Source organism: Lepidochelys kempii, chromosome 1 (assembly GCF_965140265.1).
Source record: "Lepidochelys kempii isolate rLepKem1 chromosome 1, rLepKem1.hap2, whole genome shotgun sequence".
Lineage (NCBI taxonomy): Eukaryota > Metazoa > Chordata > Testudines > Cheloniidae > Lepidochelys > Lepidochelys kempii.
In genome coordinates, this window is record NC_133256.1 from 175,933,970 (window position 1) to 175,961,419 (window position 27,450).

General features: G+C 44.7%; 1 protein-coding gene across 1 annotated transcript in view; it reads left to right on the top strand.

Annotated features, from left to right (window-relative positions):
* Positions 1-27,450, top strand: part of LIPI (lipase I) — a 38,899-nt gene that overhangs the window by 2,554 nt on the left and 8,895 nt on the right. The window contains exons 2-9 of the mRNA XM_073328644.1: positions 990-1,366; positions 3,299-3,407; positions 6,405-6,506; positions 9,700-9,789; positions 18,083-18,250; positions 19,898-19,993; positions 21,976-22,087; positions 23,858-24,031. Of these exons, the coding sequence (XP_073184745.1) occupies positions 990-1,366; positions 3,299-3,407; positions 6,405-6,506; positions 9,700-9,789; positions 18,083-18,250; positions 19,898-19,993; positions 21,976-22,087; positions 23,858-24,031 (1,228 nt within the window). The remainder of the gene's footprint in view (positions 1-989; positions 1,367-3,298; positions 3,408-6,404; positions 6,507-9,699; positions 9,790-18,082; positions 18,251-19,897; positions 19,994-21,975; positions 22,088-23,857; positions 24,032-27,450) is intronic.

Below are 27,450 nucleotides of genomic sequence, written 5' to 3' on the forward strand. Positions count from 1 at the left end.
GTCGAGTCTATTTCTTGCAGTAACCTTGCTTTGGCCTGGTTATCAATGATTCCACAAATAATTTGACCTCTAATTATTCCATCTGTTAATTGTTGAAATTCACACGATTTATCTTGGTTATGTAGATTTGGAACATAGTGTTCAGTGATCTCACCTGTCAGTTGGTTTCTTGATTAAAACAATATAAAGGACCTTTTCAAGTGACATTCTTATGTGGATCACAGTATTCTTGATTTTAAAAAAACCAAACCTTTGTCAGCTAGTTTGTAATCCTCTTCATGCTTCCACCGCAATGCACTATGGATATCCAGGGCCTCTGGACCTGCCATGTGTAGCTGTGTGGGTGATTTAACCAGGTCCACTTTCTCTGTAATGCCACTTGGTTCCAGAGAAATGTGAAAGTGCTGCAACCACTTCCTCCAATCTCTGCCAGATTCCCTTTTATTTTTTTGCCTATTTATAGAATCCTCAGTAAACTGAAAACTTAGTTTAAATAAGCTTACAAGAAAAACTACCATTTAGGAACAGAGTAGTTACTATTCCTCTTCCTACTTCAACTTTCCAAAAGAAATTGACAGTTTGTATTTTTATACTTTGTTTTATATAAAGAGGCATATGACAGGAAAAACCGAGGAAGGTTTGTAAAAATATTGGGGGCCTAACCTTCAGTTGGGTAAATCAGCTTTGAAGTCCATGTAGCTGTGTTGATTTACGATAGTTGGGGATCTGGCCCCAGGTTTGTGTCACAGAGTTGGAATAAGCATAGGCTTTAGATGAGTTCAGTGAACCCAGCAAAGCTGAGGACAAAGTGAAGGTGCTAAACCAACTAGTTTGTGTTTGTTGGGGAGGAAATAAGTTATTCAAAATGCTAGAATAAATGGAAGTACTTCACCCTTTGTGGACAATTAGAGAAAGAAAGAGTGTAGACGAATGGCCTTTTACAGAGTCTAACTGATCAAACAATTGTCTAACATTTTTATATTTTTCAGATACAGAACAAAAATGTGAAGAGTTCACAGATCTTAGCATACACAATGCTTTAGCTGGGACAGATCTAAAAGTGAAACTGCTCTTGTATACAAGGACAAACCAAAACTGTTCCGAGAGTCTCAGTGAATATAATACAACAGCATCTACATATCTGGATGTGACCAAGAAAACTGTCTTTGTAGTCCATGGCTTCAGACTAACAGGCTCTACACCAATATGGCTGAATGACATAAAAGAACTTCTGCTGTCTTTAGAGGACGTTAACCTCATTATAGTAGATTGGAACAGGGGTGCTACAACTATAATTTATCCTAATGCTGTCCACAACAGCAGAGGAGTTGCAGAAATCTTGAAGAAATACATTGACCAGATGTTGGTAAGGTAGACATTTACCCTGGAGGTGAATTATTTAAAATAGCATAGCTTTGGGTAGTAAAAAAAAAAAAGTGTTCAAAATATAGTGGTCTCAGAAAGAACACAATAAATACCATACTTTGAAATGTCTGTACCAAAATGCTTACATTAGTGACTGCATGAAGTTATCACTGCATCACTTACATATCTTTGTTCTCACATCTGCTCCCACTGACGTCAAAAGGGGTTTTGGCACTTTATTTCAATGGAACTGAGGTTATATTTGAATCACTTTGTCAGCAAGGAGTTTCAGCTGCATTAAGCAAAGAGCTGCTATCTCAGAGGAGAAAGGTCATGTGAAGGATATGCAAAACTCTAGACCATTACATTACTAAAAATTGTTGCATCAGGTACTCCTTTAAGTGCTAAATGAGGTTCAAAGAAAGCCCACTTATGAATATTACTTATATGGAATGTTTATCAGAAATCATTGATACAAGGCAGTTAAAAAACAGTTCTCCATTGTACAAAATATTTTATATACCTCCCAGTGCTAACAGGAGCAGCTAAAACAATTGTTGATGAATAAAAGTCTGAGCCAGAGCCCACAAAGTTGGTGGAAAGACCCACCGATGTATTTCACTAGGTTTTGGATCAGTACTTAATTAAATGGACCAAAATAATTTAAAGTCTCATTTATTCAATTATCAATGTTATTGTCTGAAATTCTTCCATCCCCATCACTTCCCATCCTGAGCATTCTCAGAAAGTTTGAAGATTCTGTAACAAGAAAATATCTGCACAAATGTTAACAGAGAAAAAAAGTGGGTTGTGGTAAGAAGAGAGGACAGAAGATATGGCACACCACATGGCCTCTGGGATCAGCTAATGCTGACTGGGTTGCACTAGCTAATTTACAAAAATATGGTGGAAAACTGACATAAGACTAAAATAATTATAAGAATGTAGGCACAGTCCCATACTGGGGTAGACAGGACTACATATTGCATAATCCCAGATCCCTGATGCAGACTACTGCTTCCGATGAAGTGGGGTTTAGCCCACGAAAGCTAATGCTCAAATAAATTTGTTTGTCTCTAAGGTGCCACAAGTCCTCCTCGTTCTTTTTGCTGATACAGACTAACACGGCTGCCACTCTGAAACCAGGAAGCAAGTAGGCTACCTAGTGGAACAGTGGCTGCACCACATGCACTGAGCAGATCTTGCTCTGCTACAACTTGTGTTACAGTAAAATGTTCACAAGGGGGATAAAAAGTAGGGGTAAAGATGTTAAGGCCCAGGACTCCAAACGTCATATTGACAAAATGATTGTTATGCAGCCATTTAGTTGTTAATTCACCTCCAGACCAGGAATAATATATCATACCTCTAGGACTGATTGAGAGAAGTTCTCAATCCCATGGCCTTGCAGGCTCTAGATCTGCTGGTATTGCCTCTGAGTCCTGGAATAGCTTTTTTTTTTTTTTAAAGTCTCCTACTGAATGTGGTAAGCATTGCCTCCTCTCAGGAGTTCCTACAGATGTAGCCTTGCTGAACTGGCCATGTGATATCAGAGCTTCTTAGTAGTATTTTTTTAATTGTATTGGGATGGGGTCAGGGTTGCTTTTAGCTGACGGTTTTAGGAGTTCACCTTTCTAGAGAATCTGATAACACTCTGTCTCTTCTTCAAAAATAAATCAATGAGATAGCCTGGAAGAAAGGTTACCAGCCTCCTTCTTACATTTTTATAACTACTGTACAGTATAACTAGTTAATAAAGAAGACACTTAAAATCCATCATTTTTAAAAGTCAGAAACTCCCCCTAAAGTTTTAAGGAAAAGTAAATAGTAAAACTTAGTTTACTGAAGTCTATTCAGCTAACCATATTGTAAACCTTATGGTTAACATTTGTATAACCCATAATCACGCCTTTTTTTTTTTTTTTACTGACAGGCAGTTGGAGCTTCTCTTGACTCTATTTATATGATTGGAGTTAGCCTTGGGGCTCATATAGCTGGATTTGTTGGAGAGATGTATAACGGTAAACTTGGCAGAATTACAGGTAAGACTTTTAAATCTGCCACCCCCATTCTAGTTTATCTTCCATCATTGTCTGAGTTAGCTGCATACCATATGGGTGCCAGCGTTGAAAAATCAACACATACGTCACGATTAAATTATTTAGTAAGACAATGGATCAAATGCATCCTTGATGTAAATCCAGAGATTAATTTGACCCAATATAACAGTAGCATAAACAGTATTTAGAAATATGTTAAATTTTTTTTTTAATCCACTACAAAAATTCAGCCTAGGATTTAAGTCACTTTGGGGAAAAAAAAAATTGTGACCAAAATGTTCAAACCTACCGGACTAAAGTTAGAATCCTAAATGGGAGTTGCAAGTGCCTAGCACTCTCGCAGATCAGGCCACTTGCTTTAGAGGAGCTTAAATATGGATTTACAAACCTAATTTTAGGCCTTAGGGCCTGATCAAGCATTGTATGTATTTCAGCATTCCTGTTGACTTCAGTGGGAGGTTTGGATGCATGTTAATATCAGTGGAATATGGGTGCATAAAAATACAGCATGGAGACCCTACATTTGAGGGATTTGTGGCAGAGATGAACAAAGCTAAGCCATTTAATTCACCAAGTTTCAAGAAACTAGCTTCTTCTGTTTTGATCCTTGGGTGTTCACACCTGTCATTCTCTGAATTTCAGATTCACAAATACTAAATTTCAAATGAAAACTCAGTCAAAACCTGACTAGTTTCACCTGGTTTTGCACTAAAACTGTTTAACCACAAATTTCAGATAATTTCAATACAAACCTATAAATGGGGCATGGCTCGTTTGGAACCAGGACCACTGCAAATGTTATACCATGTGCTTTTGGTGTCACTGTCTGGAATTTTTTGCCTGAAATACCCCACTCACTTAGCAGACATTGTTTCTGTTGGGAAAGAATAAAGTGGTTCTACTGACTCAGAACCATGGTGTAGATCAGTGGTTCTCAAACTAGGGCCTCCACTTGTTCAGGGAAAGCTGCTGGCAGGCCAGACCGGTTTGTTTACCTGCTGCATCTGCAGGTTCGGCTGATCGTGGCTCCCACTGGCCGTGGTTTGCCACTCCAGTCCAATGGGGGCTGCGGAAAGGGCGGCCAGCACATCCCTCGGCTTGCGCAGTTTCCCGCAGCCCCCATTGGCCTGGAGCGGCAAACTGCGGCCAGTGGGAGCTGCGATTGGCTGAACCTGCGGCCGCGGCAGGTAAACAAATCCGGCCCAGCCCGCCAGGGACTTTCCCTGAACAAGCAGCGGCCCTAGTTTGAGAACCACTGGTGTCGGTGGCTTGTTACTCCCCTAGATAAAAGTGAGGTGGGAGTGGCTCTTTGGGTGGAGAGAATCTAGGATGTGGACTGAGCAGCCCTGTAGTAGGAACCCTAGGAGATACTAAGTCTGGAGTGAAGGCTTGAACTGCATTGTTAATTTATTAATATAGACAAACCCAGAAAGGGATGAGTCTTTGTGCGTGAACTATGTGTTAAAGTAGATTGTCAAGGCATCTATTCAAACATGGGTGTTGGCGGGATCTCACAAGAAATTTTTTGAGGTCTCAGAGTGCAGCCTGTTATACCACCTGTTATACCCATAAAATAAAAACCAGCAGGATCTTATTAAAGGGACAAGGCAAAATGCCACATTTATTGTAAATAGAATAATAAAAAGAAATATATATAAAACTCACACTGTTGTATTGTTACTTATTCCTTACTTAACTATATTTTCATTCATTCATTCATTCATACCAGTTCTGCATAGGGGTTATAGTTACCAGCCTAGAAGTTGCTCGTGACAGAGTACTGGCCAGGTAGCCTGTACACGAGAGTGGAGCCGAGTCCGTGTCAGATGCGCATCCGATGCTCCTGAAGTGTAGTGGCAGAACTGGAGACTCAAAGTTCTCACTTTCTAGAGTCCATTTTTATAGGAATTCCTTCCTATGCCAGTCTATGGGAATTGCTTCATCATGCTGTTGCTGAATCAATCAGCAGATAGCACATTCCTGACTGCTCCGTGCTGCTAGATGTTATCTTGTTCTTTGGTTCTCCCATTCTTGAGGCTGTTGGGTGGATTCCAGTCTGCCCTCCGGGGGGGTCCTCTGGTTATTTCCACTTGACACCTTCTTCAGCCGATGGACACTGGATTCTTAGGCTGGCACCTCCCTGATCATTCAGTTATTATCCACACCAAGCATCCATCCACATACATCCTCTATCTCTATTTTAATCACAATTGTTAGTACAACAAAAGGGCGGGGAGTCTCTGGGTGCTGTTTCTGTTGTTACAGAGTATTGCTCTGAGTCTCTCTCTGTGTGAATTGCTTTGAGAACAGACTCTGTCTTAGAATGTACTAACGCAATTAGCAGCTTGCAAGTTTCACACAGAGGGAGAGAAACAGTACCAAAACCCAAGAGACCTCTTAATTAGTAATACCCTGGAATTTAAACTATGGGGAATCAAATTCATTTGTGATTTTAATACAGAACTTCTTTAATATGATCCAACACACCAACTCTTGCTGGTGGCCACTGACAATTTTTCCTAAAATATTTAATTAACTTAAGGAAAAACAGATAAATATGGACATATACACATCCAAATCATTGTAATTTATTTATGTAAGTTTTTATTGCATACTCAGTAATAATAATGTACAGTTGTCTTATTTTTTACTGGACCCAAACAGAATAGAAACAAATAATGTACTTTGCATATTCTTGTCTTTTGTTGTTGTTGTTGTTTCTTTTGTTTTTTTGATTGCCTTATTTTTTAGACTTGCTAGTAAGTAAGTCTGTTTCTATGAAAAGTGATATTTGTAGATTTATTAACACTGCTTCCCCCCACCCCCGCATCACCACCCAGGAGGCTGTGGCCACACAAAAAGCCTCTGGTGGCTGCATGCAGCCATGGTGGCCACATTTGAGAAAAAATTAGATTAAAAATTATTATTGAAATAGAGCCCTAGAAAAATAATGCCCACATGATCCTTCTTTTCTTTCAGGTCTTGACCCAGCTGGCCCTTTATTCAGTGGGAAACCACCAAGTGAGAGATTGGATCATACAGATGCACAGTTTGTTGATGTCATTCATACTGATATGGATGGTAATGACATAGCTTATACTTTCCTGTTTGAGTTTAGGAGGAAATATACAACCTGGAATGCAGAAGTAGGAAAGAGGAGGGGAGAAAGTCAATTAGGAGCATCCAAGTAATGTTGTTCTGGTTCATACTGATAAACAGGAGCAGTTCTGAGTTGTTGCTATCGAAGGGTCTGATCCCATTGTACTCAATGGGAGTCTTTCCATTGACATCAGTGGCATTAAATAAGTCCCTATGTGCCTGTTCAAACTGAAAATGGAATATGGCCTTTTACTAATGATATTTAGAGATGAAGGGCCCAATCCTTCTGTTCTTATATGAAGGGTTTGGTTGTCATCAATTGGACTATTTTGAGCGACCTAAGGGTTTCAGCTCTAGATCCAAAACTAATTAGTATCAGGACTTTTTTAATTTAAAAAATCAACAAAGGTGTAGGTTGATTCCCTCCCACACAACTCTCCTTTTGTTCATGGGACACTGAGAAGTAGACTATTTTCCAGTAATTTATGTCTATATTGTTCCAGTAAATGCACTTTGAAGGAAGAAGAATTCATGCAGTCTCCCCAGGATATCAAAATATGTGTAAATGTAATGGGTCAATTCACACTGTGTTCTTTGTAGGTTCTCTTAGTTAAGCATTAAGATAATTTGTACAATACTCACATCATGTCCATACACATACGAGAATTGTGAACACTTTAATACCACAGGACCAAATTCTTCTGTCAGATAGGCAACTACCACTCCTTTTGACTTCTGTGGAGGATGGACTTTAACTGAGGATGGATTTAGAGCCATTATTGAGAATCCTGAGCAGAACCACATTAGTGTAATGCTGAAATCAAGATTTTTATTATACAAAAATCAAGAAAGTCAGTTAGGATTCCCACAGCACCATAAGTCTGCCAAAGAATAATTAGTTCTGATGATTTTTAAAAGCACAGAAAATCTTGCATCTCTGTGCTTTGGTCATATGTATCACAATAAGGTCTCTCAATAATAATATTAACAGTTAACATTAATGTATTGACTTACATATTAAGGCATATTAAAACATTAATCTTTAAAACACCTTGATGTTGTAAACAAAGCTCATATGCAGTAAAATGAATAAGTATAGTAGAACCTTAGCATTATGAACACCTCAGGAATGGAGGTTGTTTGTAACTCTGAAATGTTTGTAAATCTGAAGAAAATGTTATGGTTGTTCTTTCAAAAGTTTATAACTGAACATCGAGTTAATACAGCTTCGAAACCTTACTATGCAGAAGAAAACCAACTTTCCCTTTATATTTTTAGTAGTTTACTTTTAACTTCTTTTTTTTTTTTGACTCTGCCGCTGCCTGACTGTGTACTTTCAATTTCAAATGAAGTGTGTGGTTGACCAGTCAGTTCAGAACTCTGGTGTTCATAACTCTGCGGTTTTACTGTATATATGTATGTTTAAGGTATATGGATCTAATCCAAAGCCCACTAAAATCAGTGAGAGTCTTTGGGGGGGATAGGAAGACTGGAAAGCAGTTCCTTTCCATTCTGCTACATTGTATTGTAGTCTGCTAGTTTATCTCAGGGTTCAGTGTTGTGAGCATAGAATGAAAAACCCTAATTAAACTAACATGGGTGCAGAATTTTGATTGCTGAGGCGAACCAGAGCTCTGAATTTCCTGACCTTTGTGCAATTAAATCTCAGCCACAACACTACGTAAACATAGGGCTCTAGTCTTCTTTTATTCCATGCATGGCAATCTCATTGGTGTCAATGGGAGTTGTCAAGGCTGATTCCCCAGTCTGGTACTTCGAGTGCAGAAGATGGGGGCCCGCAAGGATTCTAAAAATTAATACTGACCAGTCCGGGCTTGTGTTAAACTCTCAAGGATACAGCTTCTCTCTGATCTTGGATGGGTAGATGCTGCTACCACCCAACTGCAAACAAAATCCTTTTTGGAACCCAGGGAAGGAGCACTTGGGAATTCCTTCCTGTGGAGTACTCTCAAGCCCTTTCGCCCCCCCTCCCCTCCAGGGAAGAGGTGAGAAAGAAAACAAAGGAAATCAGCCATTGCCACCAACTAATTAAACAACATATGCACAAACCTGTTAGGACACAAAAATCCAAACCTGTTCTTTAAAAAAAGGTAAATTTTATTAAAAACAAAAAAGAAAGAAAATACACTTGGAATTTAGGCTTTTTGCTAGATTAAAAAAAAACAATTAGAAGGATTAAGCATCAAGATAGCTCTCTTGAGGTCCAGTTTAAAGGTTACAAGCAAAATAAAAGCACCTGGGGTTAGCACAAAAGAGTCCACAAGCCATAAAGAAATAAAAGAGATAAACCTAATCACATCTTCCTGGGCATTTTCTGACCTACTTACATATCTGGGGTTTCAAATGAGTAGTTTTTAGGTATGATCTTGTGATTTTCATACCTGGCCCACAGCTTTTTACAGCATAGCTCCAGCCCTGTCTCTGCTCTGTCCCCTCTCTTCAGAGAACAACCACAGACAGACAAAGGGGAAATTTTTTCCCAATTTTAAGAAGTTCTAGCCTTCCCATTGGCTATTTTGGTCAGGTGCCCACTCTCTTCCTTTTACCTATGGACTTTTTTAAAACTCTTTACAGGTAAAGCAAGTAGAGAACAGCTACTAACAGGGATTTTATAGCTAACTGGCTGGCTGGATGTCCATAAAAGGGAGCTACACCCTCCTTTATTTATCACAGGAGTACTGTGCAAATATCTGATTAGAATATAGCCCACTGATTTTTGCATATCATTACTTTTGTTTTTAGAGAAAATAACATGATTAGAAGAAAAAAAAAGAGTGCAACTAGAAAAAAGGAACATATTCAGAGGGGTAGCCGTGTTAGTTTGTATCAGCAAAACCAAGGAGGAGTCCTTGTGGCACCTTAGAAACTAACAAATTTATTTGGGCATAAGCTTTTGTGGTTATTTATTAGTGTTATTTAAAGCTCATGCCCAAATAAATTTGTTAGTCTCTTAGGTGACACAAGGACTCCTCCTTGTTTTTGTGGAACATATTTAGTTTATCTCAATAGGAGAGGTATGTACAGAACAATAGGAAAATAAGCTCCAGAAACTTTTATTTACCTTGAAGCCTTATTAAACATTATTGTGCAATTATAAATTATAATTTGAAAAATCCATTGATGTACTTTATTACCTCAGATGTTTTTACTTTAGTTTTCGGCTACAGGAAACCTTTAGGAAATATTGATTTCTATCCAAATGGAGGAGAAGATCAGCCTGGCTGTCCACAAACACCGTTTAGTGGTAAATAAAGATATGTTCATCTTAATTCAGAAAAGAGCATGGCAGAAGATGTATACAGTTACTCAACTAAGGTTTGGTAAGGCAAAACTGAACTCAGGGGGGTTTGCATGTGTAAGCAGTGTCAGGATGAGCTCCACCCTGACATCTGGTGGTGAGGTGTGGCAAGTTGGGGAAAAGAACTTCAGGGGCCGATCTCATTTGCATAGGCACACCCACCCCGCCTAGAATGAGGCCATAGCTGCCCAAATGGTCACTTTGGCTGCTGTGGGATCCCCAGTGTCTCTGTTATTGGGGCAGGAAGAATAAATTGTTATTACCCTGATTATGGGAACTGTGCTTGGAACTGTACTTGGCCTTTTGTTATGATGGAGGGACTCACCATCAACTAAGTAGCACTCGCTAGGCAAGGGTCATAGGTTTTAAAACTCTGTGAATTGAGAGAGGTTGGGGACAAGTATTAATACTTGGTGGTATGGGCCCCTTGGTGAGGGCCTTACATGCTAATAGCACTTCCTCCACTCTCCACTGTGGAATATCAGAGCTAATTTTGATTCCATTAGGAGTCTAGTTACAGGCTGCTGAGCTCACTTTGGTCTAATGGTGCACCAGCACTGAGGCTCCCCTACTACAAGCTGAATTCACCAAAGAGCTGAACTGACTAAGAGCTGAAATCACTGAGCGTTGTGTTAAGTAGGGGGGGAGCCTGAAGATATATTGTAGAGCAGTTTGCGGGACAGCTGGAGTGCCTTGTGGACAGGCTGGTGGAGCAGTTCGTAGGACGGCGGGAGCTACTGGTGGGACACGGAGCAGTTTGTGGACCGGCTGGTGGAGCAGTTTGTGGGACGGCGGGAGCTGCTTGTGGGCCACGGAGCGGAGCGGAGCTGAGCAAAGGAGTTTGTGGGGCGGCTGGCGGAGTGGCTGGCGGAGCGAAGCGAATGCCTATGGAGCTGTGGGGCAGTCAGCTTCAGATCATGTAAGGTGCCTCTTACCCCCGTCCCATCTCCACCCAGGTTGGGAGGTAAATCTCCGCAGATAAACTTTCGAACTCTGGGGCTGCCCTGACCAGGGACAGAGACTTTTGGGTCATTGGACTTTTGGGACTTTGGGTGATTTGGGGTTGCTGGACTCAAGAATCAAAGGGAAAGGGGCATGCCCCAATTTGCTTGGGGTGGGGTTTTTTTGCTCATGGGTTGTGTTATGAATCCTGTTGGTGGTGTTTCCCCAACATAATGCCACATTGTTTCCCTCTGTTATTAAAAGGCTTTTTGCTACACTCAGACTATGTGCTTGCGAGAGGGGAAGTATTGCCTCTTGGAGGCACCCAGAGGGGTGGTATATATTTGTCCCAGGTCACTGGGTGGGGGCTCAAGCCGGTTTGCATTGTGTTATTGGAATGAATCCCCTAGATATTGAACCCGGCCCTTGTTGCTGCCAACTCTGACGGGCAGAAGGGTTACACATGTATAGAACTGTTCGGATGGCTGAGCCCAGTGTATTCTTTTTCTTTCCCACTCTGCTATTGGATGAATGAGAATTAGTCCATGCACACTGCTACCTAGAGTTTGACGAAAAAGCTCTCTGTGAGCAGATAGAAGAGGCTTCTCAGACCAAAATACCTGCTGTATCTTATTACTTACCATATATACGTGTGTGTAAGATGCTTGCTATCTTTGTATATGTAGTCATGACAGGGGAGGAATGAGAGGCTGGGGGTCCAGCAGTTGTACAACATCCTTCTCTCAAGGAGTTTACATTGAAAAGGTGATATAGTATTACAGGCTGCAGCTGTATTGCCTTTCCACAGACCCCTTCTGCAGTGGGGACCGCCCATTAAGAGGGATGTCTGTTGGGCAGCTGTGACCAGGAAGAGTTCCTGGTAGAATGGCTACAGCAGAGCCCCACTGCCAAGGGCCATGTGGAACCACAAGGGGCCAGAACTGCTGTGGTGGGCCCTGTGTGGATGGCTCTGGATGCTTGAGAATCCCTTAGGATTCCCAGACATCTGCAGTGTTATGGAAAAGTCCTACAGCCTAGTTTTTGGGGAGAGAGGAATTTTGCCCCTGTGACAAGTTTCAATTGGTCCACTGAGCCGCTAGGGGGCGATGGAGAGCTAGGGTCCCACAGGCAGGCCTTAGTCACACCTTTCGGGTGCTGGGGAATTAGCAGAAAAGGTATGCCGGCACAAGTCTGTAGCGCGCCCCTCGGGCAGGGGAGCGCTGATACGGGTTTGTAGCGTGCGATTCTGCTACCCAAGGCAGGTTGGCTGGGGTAGGGGAACGCAGGCCCACCCAACTCCACTGCGTTCCAGCCCAGGGCCCTGGCAGTGGCGGGAGGCGAAGGTCCCGCCGCTGGGTCAGCAGGGAACCTTCCACGCCCGCTGACCGAATACACCCACCCCATGGTGCAGTTCTGCCCCTGGACTACTTCCTACCCGGTCTCTCAAGCGGGCCTCTCTGGTCCCTCCAGCTCGTCCGGGTATTCAGCTGCTGGCAGCTCCAGCTCCCCCTCTGTGTCGGGCTCTCGCTGGCCCTGGTTACAGCCGGGCCCCTCCAGGTCCTCCGGGTACTCAGTGGCTGGCAGTTCTGGTCGCCACAGGCCTTCCTCCCGGTCAGGTTCCTCCTGGCCCAGGGCCTCCCCTGGGTCGGCAGCAGGGTCTGGAGGGAGCAGCCAGCAGCCTGTGTCTGTCTCCCTCCCTGATGCTCTTCTCACTGGGCAAAGGGCCCTGCCCTTTGTACTTCTGTCCCACCCCTCCCCTTCCAGGGATTGGTATAAACTTGGTCTGGCTCCGCCCACTCAGGCTGAGAGGGTGGCTCTTTACCCTCTGCTTCGGAGGGAAGCCACCCTGGCTCCCTACATACCCCACCCCTCAAATCCAGCTCCCGACCTTCGGAGCTGGCGTCTTCACCCTCTCCGAGGCAGGATAGGAAATCCGCATTGGCATTGTCCCGTTCCGCCCGATTGTGAATCGTGAAGGCATAGGGCTGCAGAGCTAGATACCACCGCATCAGCCTGGGATTATTGTCCTTCATCTTATTAAGCCACTTCAGGGGTGCGTGGTCTGTAACCAGTATAAAGGGGGCACCGAGGATGTAGTAGCAGAGAGCATCGACTGCCCACTTAAGTGCTAGGGCCTCCTTCTCCACGATGGAGTAGTTCCGTTGTCTGGGGAACAGCTTCCGACTGAGGTAAACAATAGGGTGTTCCTCCCCATCCACCTCCTGTGAGAGGACTGCCCCAAGGCCTACACCTGAGGCATCAATCTGAACGATGAAGTCACAATGGAAGTCAGGGCTGAAGAGTACTGGATTGCTACACAGCCGCTCTTTGATAGTTCGAAAGGCCGTCTCGCACTCATCGGACCAATGCACCCGGCGGGGGCTGTGCTTGGTCAGGAGCTCCGTTAGCGGGGCTGTAACGCTTGCAAAGTGGGGTACAAACCACCGGTAATAACCAGCTAAGCCCAAGAATTGACGCACCTGCCTCTTTGTGGTCGGCGCCGGATATTCCTGGAGTGCTTGGACTTTCCTGATGAGGGGGCGGGTCCGTCCCCAGCCCAAGGTGTACCCCAGGTAAGTGGTTTCCTCCCACCCAATTCGACATTTTTTTGGATTGGCCGTAAACCTGGCTGCGCGGAGGTCCCGGAGGACTAACACGACTTGGTTAAGATGTTCCTCCCAGTTATTGCCATAGATGACCATATTGTCCAGGTAGGCCGCAACGTATTTCGTGTGTGGTTGCAACAAATGCTGGAAGGTTGCCGGGGCCCCATGGAGGCCGAAAGGCATCCGGGTGAAATGGTACAACCCTGAAGGGCAAACGTGGTCTTCTCCTTGGACCTGGGATTCAAGGGGATCTGCCAGTACCCCTTGGTGAGTTCTAAAGTGGTGATATAACAGGCCTCCCTGAGCTGGTCAAGGAGCTCATTGACTCGGGGCATCGGATAGGCGTCAAATTTTGAAATGGCGTTTACCCTTCAGAAGTCAATGCAAAACTGCCGGCTCCCATCTGGCTTTGGTACGAGGACGACGGGACTCCGCCACTCGCTCTGGGAGCGCTCAATCACACCCAGATCCAACATCGCCTGGACTGTCTCCTCTACAGCCTCCCACATTCACCTAGGCAATGGCCGGGTTGTCTCTCGGGCCACCACCCTGGGTTCAGTCTGGATCACATGAAAGGTGAGCATAGTCCGCCTGGGTTTCGTGGTGAAAGTCTTGGGGAATGCCCTTACTAAGCAGAGTGCCTGTTCTTGCTGCTCGACTGTGAGTGTCTCTGCTAGCTGGGGCTCACCATTATCCGACTCCTTGGGCGGTTGGGGCCCCAAGTCTGGTTTGGGGGGGTACGGGGCAACTAGGAGTCCTTCCCAATCCTGCCAGGGTTTTAAGAGGTTTACATGATAAATCTGTTTTTCCTTATAGCGACCAGGTTGCCGAATTTCGTAGGTGACAGGCCCTACCCGGCAGAGGACCTCATACGGACCCTGCCAGTGGGCAAAAAGCTTGATTCCTCCAAGGGGAGCAGGAGTATTTGGTCCCCTGGCACAAATGATGGAGTCTGGGCACCCCGATTGTAGTGCTGCTCCTGGGCTCTTTGGACTGTGTTTAAGTTCTCCCTCGCGAGCTCGCCCACCCGCACCAGCCGCCCCTGCAGTTGTAAGAAGTATTTTAAGAGACCCTGTGTTGCGGACGGGTTGTGTTCCCAAGTCTCCTTCAAGAGGTCCAACACCCCGCGGGGTCGCCGCCCATAGAGAAGCTCAAATGGGGAGAACTTCGTGGACGCCTGTGGGACTTCTCAAATTGCCAGTAGTAAAGGAGGGAGCAGCTGGTCCCACTGGCGGAGGTCCTGGGTGGGGAAACGCCGCAACATTCCCTTCAGGGTCTGGTTAACCAGTTAACCAGATAAACCGTTCAACCAGTCAGTCAGTCTGGGGATGGTAGACCAAGGTCTGCAATTTCTTAATCCCCAATATGGCACATACCTGACGGACCAGCTTAGAAGTGAAGTTGATCTCCCGTGGGAGGCCCACCCTTGCGAAGATCTTCACAAGCTCCGCAGCGATAGTGCGGGCGGTGATACTTCTTAAGGGGACGGCCTTGGGGAAGCAGGTGGCATAGTCCATTAGGACAAGGATGTATTGATGGCCTGCCTTACGTTTTGGAAAAGGCCCGACCAGGTCCATTGCTACCCGCTCAAATGGTACACCTACGACTGGTAAAGGGACCAGGGGGTCCTTCTGTACCCCTGCCGGGGCTGCATGTTGGCAGTCCAGGCACGACACACAGTAATCCTTCACCTCACGGTGGACGCCGGGCCAGAAGAACCTGGCCAGGACCCTGGCCACAGTTTTTTCCTGCCCTAAATGGCCTGCAGCCAGGATGTCATGTGCAAGCTTCAGGACAGCCCAACAATGAATGCGGGGAACCACGAGTTGGGTCCGGACCTCTTGGGTCTGGGGGTCTCGGTCAAGGTGGTAGAGCTGCTCGTGGTTGAGTTCAAACCTAGGCCATTGGGTGGTGCGCCGCGCCGCGCCTCCACGACCTCACCATCCACCCGGGCCAGCTGCTCATAGGCAAACCGGAGCGTAGGGTCTTCCCTTTGATCTCGGCTAAAGTCCACCAGGTCAGGAGGGGGACCAGCCATTGCCAGGCCATCCTGCCCAGGGGTGGGACCTTGGTCAGCTCCTGGGTCGGACCTCGAGTCGGGTCCTGTCTTCCTCTCAGGCGGAGCTCCCTTGAACACCTCTTTGGTGGGTAGGGGTTGGAGCACCTCTATGAAGTCTGGCCAGTCGTGGCCCAGAATCACTGGATAGGCGAGGGATGACGCCACTGCCACGTTCATTAACTGAGTTGCTCCGTTCACTGTGATGGGGACCTGAACTGTGGGGTACGATTTTACGTCTCCGTGGATGCACTGAATCCGTACTTCCCCAATGGTCCGCTCGGTGTCCGAGAAGAGCTCCTGGTGGACAAGGGTCTGCCCACAGCCTGAATCAACTAGACCAACCACGTGGATCCCAGCGACTTCCATGGGAGCTGTCAGTTTGGCCACAGAGGGCGGACGGGCCCGTCGCTCCCCGGTGCACACCAGGCCAAAGTTGCAGTCCATCGTAGGACAGCCCCATTGCAGATGACCGTACTTGCCACATCGAAAGCAAGGTCCCGGCCGCGTGGGTACACCGGTGGGGCTGCAGACTTGGCTGGGGCCCAGTGGTTGGGTTAAGCATCTAGGGGCGGAGCGCGGTGAGGACTCGGGGCGTTGGGGAAAATCGGTCCTGCCGCCATATGGTCGTCAGGTATGGTGGGGTGCATTGGTTTGGGAGGTGGGCCCCCCTCCTTTCAAGTTTCTGTGCATTGGATTCAGGGTTTGGGGGGCAGGCGGCCGGTCCTATCAGGGCCTCTGCCTCGAGAAAGTCCTCCATAAGCCCGACGGCTGTGCTCAGACTTTGTGGCCGGTGCCGCAACACCCAAGCCCTCCCCTGGGTCGGGTGGATGTACACAAATTGTTCGAGGATGACCTGTTCAGTCACCTCAGCTGCTGTTCGACGCTTGGGTTGTAGCCATTGGCTACCTGCGTCCTTCAATTCCTGGGCCATGGCCCGGGGTCTGGTGCCCGGTGGGTAGACCTTTTCCCGAAACCTTCGCTGAAAAGTCTCAGGGGTAATGTTGAAGGCATCCGAGATAGCCGTTTTCACTCGAGCATAAATGCGGGCCTCATCATCTGGGAGCCCACGGTAAGCCTTCTGGGCCAGCCCCGTCAGGTATGGGCGAGGAGGGTCGCCCATTGGTCAGGTGCTGGGCCCCCAGGGTTTGAAGTAACTGCTGCTGGTGGGCACCCAGCTGCTGTACGAGTTGGTGCTGCTGCTGTTGCTGGCTCTCAGCCAGGAACTTGATAAGCCTTTCCATCTCCATCTTTCCAGTAGGGGAGCTTCAGAGGCCCCCTCGTGCTAACCCCTTGCTGCAGGGATAGGGATCACTGCCCGCATTCTCCACCACTTGTGACAAGTTTCAATCGGTCCTCCGAGCCGCTAGGGGGCGATGGAGAACTAGGGTCCCACAGGCAGGCCTTAGTCACACCTTTTGGGCGCTGGGGAATTAGCAGAAAAGGTGTGCCGGCCGGAGTCCGTAGCGCGCCCCTCAAGCCCTGGGGCGCGCCGGCACGAGTCTGCAGCATGCCCCTTAGGCAGGGGAGCGCTGGCACGAGTCTGTAGCGTGCGATTCTGCTACCCAAGGCAGGTTGGCCAGGGTAGGGGAACGCAGCCCCACCCAACTCCACTGCGTTCCAGCCCAGGGCCCTGACAGTGGCGGGAGGCGAAGGTCCTGCCGCTGGGTCAGTGGGGGGCCATCCGCGCCCCGCTGACCAAATACACCCACCCCCCGGTGCAGTTCTACCCGTGGACTACTTCCTACCCGGTCTCTCAATCAGGCCTCTCTGGTCCCTCCAGCTCGTCCGGGTATTCAGCTGCTGGCAGCTCCAGCTCCCCCTCTGTGTCGGTCTCACACTGGCCTGGGTTACAGCCTGATCCCTCCAGGTCCTCTGGGTACTCAGCGGCTGGCAGTCCTGGTCGCTACAGGCCTTCCTCCCGGTCAGGTTCCTCCTGGCCCAGGGCCTGCCCTGGGTCGGCAGCAGGATCACAAGGGAGCAGCCTGTGTCTGTCTCCCTCCCTGGTGCTCTCTTCACTGGACAAAGGGCCCCGCCCTTTGTACTTCTGTCCCACCCCTCCCCTTCCGGGGATTGGCGTAAGCTTGGTCTGGCCCCGCCCACTCAGGCTGAGAGGGTGGCTCTTTACCCTCTGCTTCGGAGGGAAGCCACCCTGGCTCCCTACAGCCCCCCAGAAGAACAGCATGGGGGAAATCTTGATGAGGAGATGCTCCCAGAAGGTCTTTCTCCCTGAGCTCCCTCCCATGGGAGGGACAATTTGACTTGGGCCCATGTTTAATCCCAATAACTCTGTAAATTTTGCAAGAGGGCTCTCTACAATACTTTTTCTATGTACATTGCCCCCTTGTTCAGCAATTGTATACTCTCGCTCCTCCTCAATTCCTCATCTTTTATTTTTGGATAGGTATAAATCCATTCCTCACCTTTGAAAGCTAGTTGCCAAATAAACCATAAGTCAATCTTCTCCCTCTGACTGATTAAAAAAAGGCAAAACCCTGAGCAGTAGGGAATAATGTAGTCATTAGAAAGAACTGAAATGGGATTATTTTGTTGTGTGTCTAATATTGTTTCTCTTTAGGAATAGATAATTCAGTGTATATTCCTTGCATATTTAATTTTTCTTTTTTAATTAAAGGATCTCAGTTTGTTAAATGTGACCATCAGAGATCTGTTTTATTGTTCCTGTCATCCCTGAGAGGGAGTTGCAACATAACAACATACCCTTGTGATTCATACTTGGATTATAAGAATGGAAAATGTGCCAACTGTGAAGCTTTTCAACCAATGCCTTGTCCAGTACTGGGTAAGAGTTACATGATGGTGTCTGTTTTTTCAGCTGGAAGAGCCAAATAATGTATTGGTGACTTTTTCATAGCAGTCTCTTAATTGAAAATAGTTGTTTCTCAGGTATCTTAGACTTTGTCTCCATATTGCAGCCTGCTGTAAATATTACTGGAGACATTGATAGGATCTGTTTCAGAGTAACAGCCGTGTTAGTCTGTATTCGCAAAAAGAAAAGGAGTACTTGTGGCACCTTAGAGACTAACCAATTTATTTGAGCATGAGCTTTCGTGAGCTACAGCTCACTTCATCGGATGCATACCGTGGAAACTGCAGCAGACTTTATATACACACAGAGATCATAAAACAATACCTCCTCCCACCCCACTGTCCTGCTGGTAATAGCTTATCTAAAGTGATCATCAAGTTGGGCCATTTCCAGCACAAATCCAGGGTTTCTCACCCTCCACCCCCCCCCCCACACACACACAAACTCACTCTCCTGCTGGTAATAGCCCATCCAAAGTGACAACTCTCTACACAATGTGATAATCAAGGTGGGCCATTTCCTGCACAAATCCAGGTTCTCTCACCCCATCACCCCCCTCCAAAAACACACACACACAAACTCACTATCCTGCTGGTAATAGCTCATCCAAAGTGACCACTCTCCCTACAATGTGCATGATATTTTATTTGAGCATGAGCTTTCGTGAGCTAGGATCTGTGGAAGAGGGTTGCTTGCAGAACTACCTAGCATCTAAAAATAATCTAAAGTTTTAATGCTATGACTGCTTTTTTAAAGGCCTCTAAATTCATTGCAGGGGTTAAATCCATATAAACTGTCTTCACTGGGCTTTCTAGTCCAAAACAGAGGCAGGCAACAAAAATAATTAGAATCATGTAGAAATTTAAGGTTAGGGAGAGATTGAAAAGATTGGGACAGTTTCATTTAGAGAGGAGATGAATAAGAGGGGCATGATGGAAATATGCAAAATAATGAATGGTAAAGAAGTTAAATCAGGAATGCCCATGTACCCTCTTTCATAGCACAAGAATAAGGAGACAATCAATGAGACTAACTGGCAAAAAATTAAAAAATGGGTAAAATGGAAATACTTTTTACATTGAGTCCAAGAGTTTAGTAGGATTCAGAGTGGATTAAACATTTATAAAATAAAATATCCACAAATATATTACACAGGATAAAAACCCCAACATTCTTAGGAAGCATATCAACCCTTATAATTCAGTGATAAGCTAATTGATCATTTATGGGAAGAATAGGAAGAAACTTTACCTATGGAACTTTTCCTTAGTTGTTCAGTAGGAAGGAGGTTTCTTACATCTTCCTCTGAAGTAGTTGATAATGGCCACTTTTGGAATAAGATACTAGCAAGATGGTCCCCTGCTTTAATCCAGAATGACAATTCTTATGATCTTAGTATAGCAGGAGAAGTATGTTAAGTGGCCTACCGAAGACTGAAAGGATATATATTATCTGTTGGACTGGTTGGATGATTTCTATGTTTTCCAAATCAGTTTTCTTTCCCAGTTAATGCACTGAAAAATTAAGATAAAATGTATAACCTTCAGTAATTTTCTCTTTTGTATTTGTTGCTATTTTGCTTAATAATGTAATGTTGAATTTATAAAATTTGGATTTCAGGTTATTTTGCTGATAAATGGAAAAACTATTTAATCCAAAAAGACCCTCTCGAGACAAAGGCTTATTTTGATACCTCAGGCCAAGAACCGTTCTGCAGTAAGTGACTGACCATGCACTACTTTTTTACACTTACCAAACTTGTCACTGATTATTAACTGATCCAGAAAAGATGACATGTTCTTGATTAAATTTTTGAACATTGTTACTATATGACTTGTAAAATACTATAATAAAAAGAATCTAAACCATCAGTTAAGTGTCAGTATATAGAATGGGGAAAGGAGAGGGATGATCTGGCCAGAATAGTAAACAATGAGTGAGCTGAACAGGAAAGAGAAAGAAATGCGGCTGCACTGGATAATGGGGAAAGATGGACTGTCAGGAGGGAAAGGGGAGCCAGAGAGCTAGGCTAGTTAGTTAGAGAGGAGAGGCTGGGTGATAGAACTTGCTTGGGTGGGAAAGGAAGGAAACATGGCTGTACTGTACATATACAGTAATAAGCAAAACACATGTAGCGGAACAAGAAGCCCTGACATAACTGGGCACAGTAAAGTACTAATAAGCAAGAACCAACAGAGAAATTAGACCAATAAATCAGTCAGGAGAGCAGAGTAATTACTGAGTGAAGCCTATGGTAATCCCTAGGAATTTGAAAAGGAAACGGGTTACTGAGGAAACAAATAACCAAGAGAGACTACGAAATAAACAAAAGAGATCAATCAAACTAAAAACCTAAGACACACATAGGGAAAACAAACTTAACACATTTATATAAAGTGAGACTTGTTTTTTGAGCAAAGAATATTAAAAAAACAAAATAAACAAAACAGTTTTAATTGAATTTAGTGCTTAAAAAAAGTATAACAGCCCCAAATAGTTTCTTTTCCTCTGATTATCCACACAACAGGTACTGCATTGGCAGCAACAATGCAGTCCAATTTCCTCCAACATTCTGGCAATATACCTCAACTATTTTCTGGAAGTTTTACTTCTAGAGGTGACATGGTTGCTTTACAACATTCTCATTCATTCTCTCTGGAGGCTGCCAACAAAGATGGCAGTTAGAGTCTGGCCTCTCATTCCTTTGTCAGGCAGAGCTCCCACTGAAGTGAATAGAGTTTTGGCTGAGCAATGGAATACAGGATCAAACTCTTAATACCAGTAGTGCTGGTTGTTTTGTGATGTGCATCTGTAATGAGGTATCCTGGCCCTTTAGGCCTAGAGGAGGCCAGAAAACCCTGTTGCAGGGACACTGGAACTAGAAAAGGAGCAGGTTGTGGTCAAAGCCAGAAGAGAGAGGAAGGAGTCCCAGGATGTTAGTAGTTGGATGGGGAAAACCCAGGACACTAAGGGTCTGGAATCAGGAGCCCTATGGTATAGAGTGGGACAGAGCGCCCCTGTCTCACCACAGACCCAGAGGAGCTCTCAGTAGGACAGCAGTATATATGCTGCCACCTCCCTCAGACGCTTGCAGCAGAGACGCTGGCAGGAGAAGGAAGTCAAAGCTAGAAGGCTGAGCTCCTAGTAGGAAAGACTGCAAGTGGCAGACTGATGAGGAAACAGACTGAGATAGAGGAAGAGCTCCAAATATGGTAAAAGAGCCAGAACAGAGTATGAACTTTTGGGTAGTGGTGAATGGTTTTATTCGTGGGGTTCTGAAGACTGTTGTTGGAATGTTTTTGTTAGTAAACAGGCCCCAAAGGGAGAGTGGGATTAGCCACAAAAAAGACTGGGTAAAGTTCATAAGGGGTTCAGAAGAGGGGAGAGAGAAACAGAGATGGAAAACAACCTTTGGGCCCGAGGGGGTGCTTAGGAGGTGACCAGTCCAGTGACAGGACCATTTCCTTCTAAGAACTGGGGGAAGCCACTGGCTCTATTCACATAACTCCGAATAGCCATCATATGGAAACTACTTTAATTAATAGCCTCTAGCTCTGATTTGAACTAGTAACCCAGAGAGAGATAATGAGTCATCATCCTCATCCAATGAGTATTTTTAATAGGGAGAGAACAGGAATTATATTCATGATGTTAAGTTCAATCTTTGAATCTTATTATTTTCTGTTTCTATTTTGCAGTGTATTACTACTTTGTGGATTTTATTACTTGGAACAAAAGCATTAGGAGAGGTTTCATTAGAATTAAAATAACAGACAATGCTGGAAACACAACAGAATCAAAAATGAATAGGTAAGTCATATTTTACTCAACAGGTTTTGTATCTTTTATTTATCTAAAGTTGCCTTACCTTGCAGCAGAATCTACTTAAAAAAGAAGAAGAAGAAAACCATTAAAAGTTCTGTTAATGCAAGTGCTGAGTTGGGTAAATATAGGACAGTCTTATGTAGTAGAGGATCATTTGAGGTTTGTTCTGTTTTCAGATAAAAATGAAAAGCCATACTATGTCTAGAAACTTATCATGGTCCCTTTCACTGACAGATCTAAAATAAAAATGGATGCCACTATCATATAGAGTCAAAATAGTCCCAGAATAGTGAATTAACACATTGAGGCAGTGACTGCTTACCAGTTACATTAAAAAGTTACTGAGTAAACTGTTTGTAGCAGTCAGTTCAATAGCAAGCTGTTTATTATTGAAAGTAAAAAATGTTCTTAAAGAGTATTTACCATTATACATGCAACAACAGTGCTGAATTAAGGTATCAGCAGCTCAGATTTGTCTTGGCTTTCATAGATTTGTTAGAACCTGAAGACATTTTCATGTAATATGTGTATATAGGCTTTTTTCTCCTGCTATCTACATAGGTGTAAACTGGGAGTAACGTTGTTGAAGTCGGTGGAGTGACACTCATAAAACTAGTAAAAAGAAAAGGAGTACTTGTGGCACCTTAGAGACTAACAAATTTATTTGAGCATAAGCTTTTGTGAGCTACAGCTCACTTCATCGGATGCATGCCGTGGAAAAGCTAGTGTGAGCTCAGAATTATGTCCTATATAAGTGACTTATATTTACATATCTTATGTCTGACACTTATATAGTGTTTTCTCATCCAAAAATTGCAATGAACTTTATAAACATTAATTACTTTAATCTCTCAAGGTAGGTAAATAATTATTATATTCTCCATTTTGAAGGGGAGGAAACAGAAGCACAGAAATTATGATCCTGCTGTTCAGAATCACAGAGCATACACAAAAATGTACTAATATGTACCTAATTTGTGTGCACAATTGCCATGATAACATACATAAATTTATAATTGTACACCTAATGGCAAGTGAGACATGTAATTAGCCATTTTGTGTATGTAATTTTACAGTTTGTATGCTCAGCTGTAGAAGTTGTCTATACATAGTAGGTACACCATGGGATATGTTTTATTGCAAGTGTAATTGCACATACCTGGTTTTGAAATTTAGTCCCTAAAAGAGTTGCCAAATGTCTTGCAGAAGTCTTTAGCAGAGGCAGAGGCAGAATAAAATCTAGGGGCCAGATTCTGGCTTTGGCTGCTCTGTACAGTGCATAGAGTATTAAGGGTGTGTGCATATTAAAAGGTGGTTTAAAGATCCTATTGCACCTCTGTGCAGGGTTGATAACCATGGACTAGGTTAAAGCAGCCTAAGGGATGCTCTAATGTACACCAATGAAAACTGACTCACTGATAACTGATAACTCAGCCAGGGATCAGCATGGGACAGTGACATCTCGGTCATATCTCCTCTGGCCATACCTCTTTTTCTGATCCCTTTGCTAGCTCTGTCCCACAGGAGAATCCTCCTTTACACTGGGGTGGTGGTCCCTGGTCAGTTACAGCAGGGTAAGAGCCAGTTTACACATGTAGTGTGGTGTAAAGTAGATACATGTACCAGGGAATCTGGATTCAGATCTCCAGACTCCCAGTTCTGAACTTAACCACAAGTCAAGACATCTTACCAAGATTATTTTTTTAATAACAGTGGATCTGAGTCAGACAACAATGTATTATACTTTCTCTCTAGTGAAGCTACTACATTTCAGCAGTATAGACAAGCCAGTATCTTTGTTGGATTTTATGAGGATTTTGACAAAATATCAAGAATTTCCTTGACTTATTCTACAAGGACTCTAATTGGCCCAAAATATAAGCTCAGGATTCTCCGAATGAGGCTAAGATCTATTACAAATCCAGCAAGGTAAGTGGATGGTTAATAAAAAGGATACTTGAAGATTAGATTGTTTGAGGTGTTTCTGGAAAAATATTCATTGTGCTGCTTGTGAAAATTTGTGTATAATGCATAGTCCTAAATACAAGCATATTGTTGTCACAACAAATTATATCCTTGTCTAAGACATAATTCATCCTGTGAAACAGTTGATTTGTGCATAAATATTAAATACACACTCCATGTGTTAAGCATACATCCATTGTATATGCAAGTTCTGTGTACATGCTGCTTACTTTGGCAGGATACTGCCATCCTTATGCAAGCAGTCACAATTAGTTCAGAGGGACCACTCCTGTGAGTGAGTATGACCTGCATTTCTAAAGTTTGCAAGATTCAACCCTCTTCTGTAACAGACATTTTAAAACATTATTTCAGCATTTTTCTATCCTCAGCAGTTCTGTATATAGATTTTCTCACATGCACATACAGAACAAAAACCTGTTGATTTCAATGTATCTCCATGTGTGAGTAAGCAAATAGGGTTTGCCCCTGTTAGGATTCTACAGTACAAGAGCAAAACATGTATGCTATGCTTACTGACACTGATAAGTATGTATGATTTCAGTTTTAATGCTTAAATGTTATTTCCTAAGCTCCTTTAACTATTAATGTATTAATCAGTTCATAAAGTTGACAGTATCCCAGTAGCCATTCTTAAAAGCTTCACAGATAACTGTACAGACACCATAACATTTAAACTTTGCCTTTCCGTCTTGTGAGAACAAACCATTCACTACAATGTTGGTAGGAGAATTTTACTTCACAATTTATCCTGCATTTAATGTAGCAACATTTTTGCATTTTAATGTATTCTGCACACAAATGCCAAGTGCAGCAAAGGCAGAATTTCAAACAAAATCTAATGAGTTCTGACTCTAACAGAATGAGTACTGAATGGAAAATATATACCATTGGAATTATGAGTCACTGACAAAAGTAGACTATTATGAATTAATAACAGTCCTAAATAACATGCAGCTAAGAAGTCAGAACCTTGCTAATTTACTTGGAATCCCATGGCAAATTACGCTGTGCTGTTTTTGTTCTGTGCCTCACAGGGTATGTCTACACTGCAATTAGACATCTGTGGTTGGCCTGTGCCAGTTGATTTGGGCTCGTGGAGCTCAGGCTAAGGGGCTGTTTAATTGTGGTGTGCCCAAGCTCTAGGACCCTGGGAGGTGGGAGGATTCCAAAGCTTGGGCTGCAGCCCAACCCCATACATATACACCGCAATTAAACAACACCTTGGCTTGAGTCCCATGAGCCCTAGTAGCTGGTCTGGGCCAGCATGGTTGTCTAATTGCAGCATAGACATACCTTTATAGGCACAAAACAAACCTTGCAGCCCACGAAAAGTAGGGACAAAGATAGCTTTAAGCCCCCTTTGTACCCTCCCAATTCTGTGCTGCTCTGAGGGCTGAACCCTGGGTGTAACAGCATACCTATGCTGCCTGCGGGTAGCGCTGGCTGTCCTGAACCACTCTAAGACACAGCACTATGGCCCTTCTCCAGCCCCTAGCATGCCCACAGAGTGGATCTTGTGGGGCAGTTTGTGGCAGCGTAACCCAATTAGCGTGCTGGGGGAATTCTCCCATGGCTGGCTCTGGGGCTTTTGGAGCCTGGTATGGTATCACAACAGCATATGGAGGCTCTAGTGGGGACCAGAATTGCTAGTATTCTGCAGATGCATGGTATGCACAGAGGGCCAAGCCACTCTTTATCCCCAGTAGAGCTGACTGCCTGTGTGAGGAGTTGTAAGCTGCACTCCTTAAAAGAGTATGTCAGTGGGTTTGCTGCCTCTGGGTGCACCAAAGCTCTCCAGCCACCCAAAGCAGAATACCCTCGCTGCTCTTCTAGGGACAGTGTATACTGAGAAATGAGATGTAATCTGGGATTTTTAATGCACTGTAGCAGGGGCCACATGGAATGTTACTATGCAGCAAAATGGTGCAATATAGATTGATACCTTGCCTTGCCACTCAGTAATTTGCAATGTAGACAAGCCCTTAGGCTCCTAAGTCATCTAGGCACTTTTGAAAATTTTACCCTAGAACTCAGAATTCCGACTCCTAGACAATTTTTTCAGTACTAAACTATGCTGCCTCCTGCAACAAACTAGTACCACGACTATATCAAATAACGCAACTTTCTATTTCATCAGCAGCTTCGGGGAAATAAAATATGTCAAACAATATCTTGCACCATATAAAAAGAATAATGGGTATTGAAGATGAGAGTCATTTCCTGTGCACAGGTAGCAAGACAAAATGTGAAGCATGTAAGCAAAGAAATAGACAAGAAAAAATGTTTTGAGGTGCTGGCTGTCCCATGAAATTTCCAATTAAGATTTCATTTAGTGAGATTTTGAGGAGGAGGAGAGAGAGGGGATGGGCAAAATAATTCTTATTTTCTTTATGGATTTCCAGTGGCTCTGTTTCTAAAGAACTGTCTACAAAGCTTTTGTACCACTTCAGCTATACCTGTTTGAAACCAGTATAGCTAAAGGTGTACAACTCTCTAAAGTGGACATAGTTATATTGGTAGACAGGTGCTTATACTGGTACAGCGTACTCCCATAAATTTAGGGGATAAACTATACAGGTATGAGGCACTCTTATAGCAGCATAACTAACTGTATCCACACATGAGATTGTACTGATAGAACTATTTTGGTAAAAAAACCACCTAACTGAAATAATTAAATCCCTACAAAAACTGTGTAGACCAGCCCTAATTAGACTCTACTCTCAATAGAGCTAGAATAGGGGTGGGCAAACTTTTTGGCCCAAGGGCCACATCTGGGTGGGGAAATTGCTTGCAGGGCCATGAACGTAGGGCTGGGGCAGGGGGTTGGGTTGTGGGAGGGAGTGTGGGGTGCAGGAGGGGGTTCCGGGCAAGGGGTTGGGGCAGAGGAGTGGTGTGGGGTGTTTGAGGGGGCTCAGGGAAGGGGGTTTGGGAGCAGGAGGGGTGCGGTGCAGCAGGGGGCTCAGCGCAGGGGGTTGGGGTACAGGAGGGATGCAGCAGGGGGTTGGGGTGCAGGAAGGATGTGGGGTGCAGCAGGGGGTTGGGGTGATGGAAGGGGTTGGGGTGCGGGCTCCAGTACGGCACCGCTTACGTGGAGCAGCTCCGGGGTTGCAGCGGCATGCACCAGGGCCAGAGCAGGCTCCCTTTCTGCCTGCCTGCCTGCCCTGGCCCCGGCCCCATGCTGCTCCAGGAATCGGCCAGTACCACGTCCCTGCGGCCCCTGAGGGGAGGGGAGGCAAAAGGCTCCGTGAGCTGCTCTTGCCTGTGGGTACCACCCGTGAAGCTCCCATTGCCCGTGGTTCCCCATTCCTGGCCAATGGGAACTTCGGGGGAGGTACCCACAGGAAAGAGCAGCCCGCAGA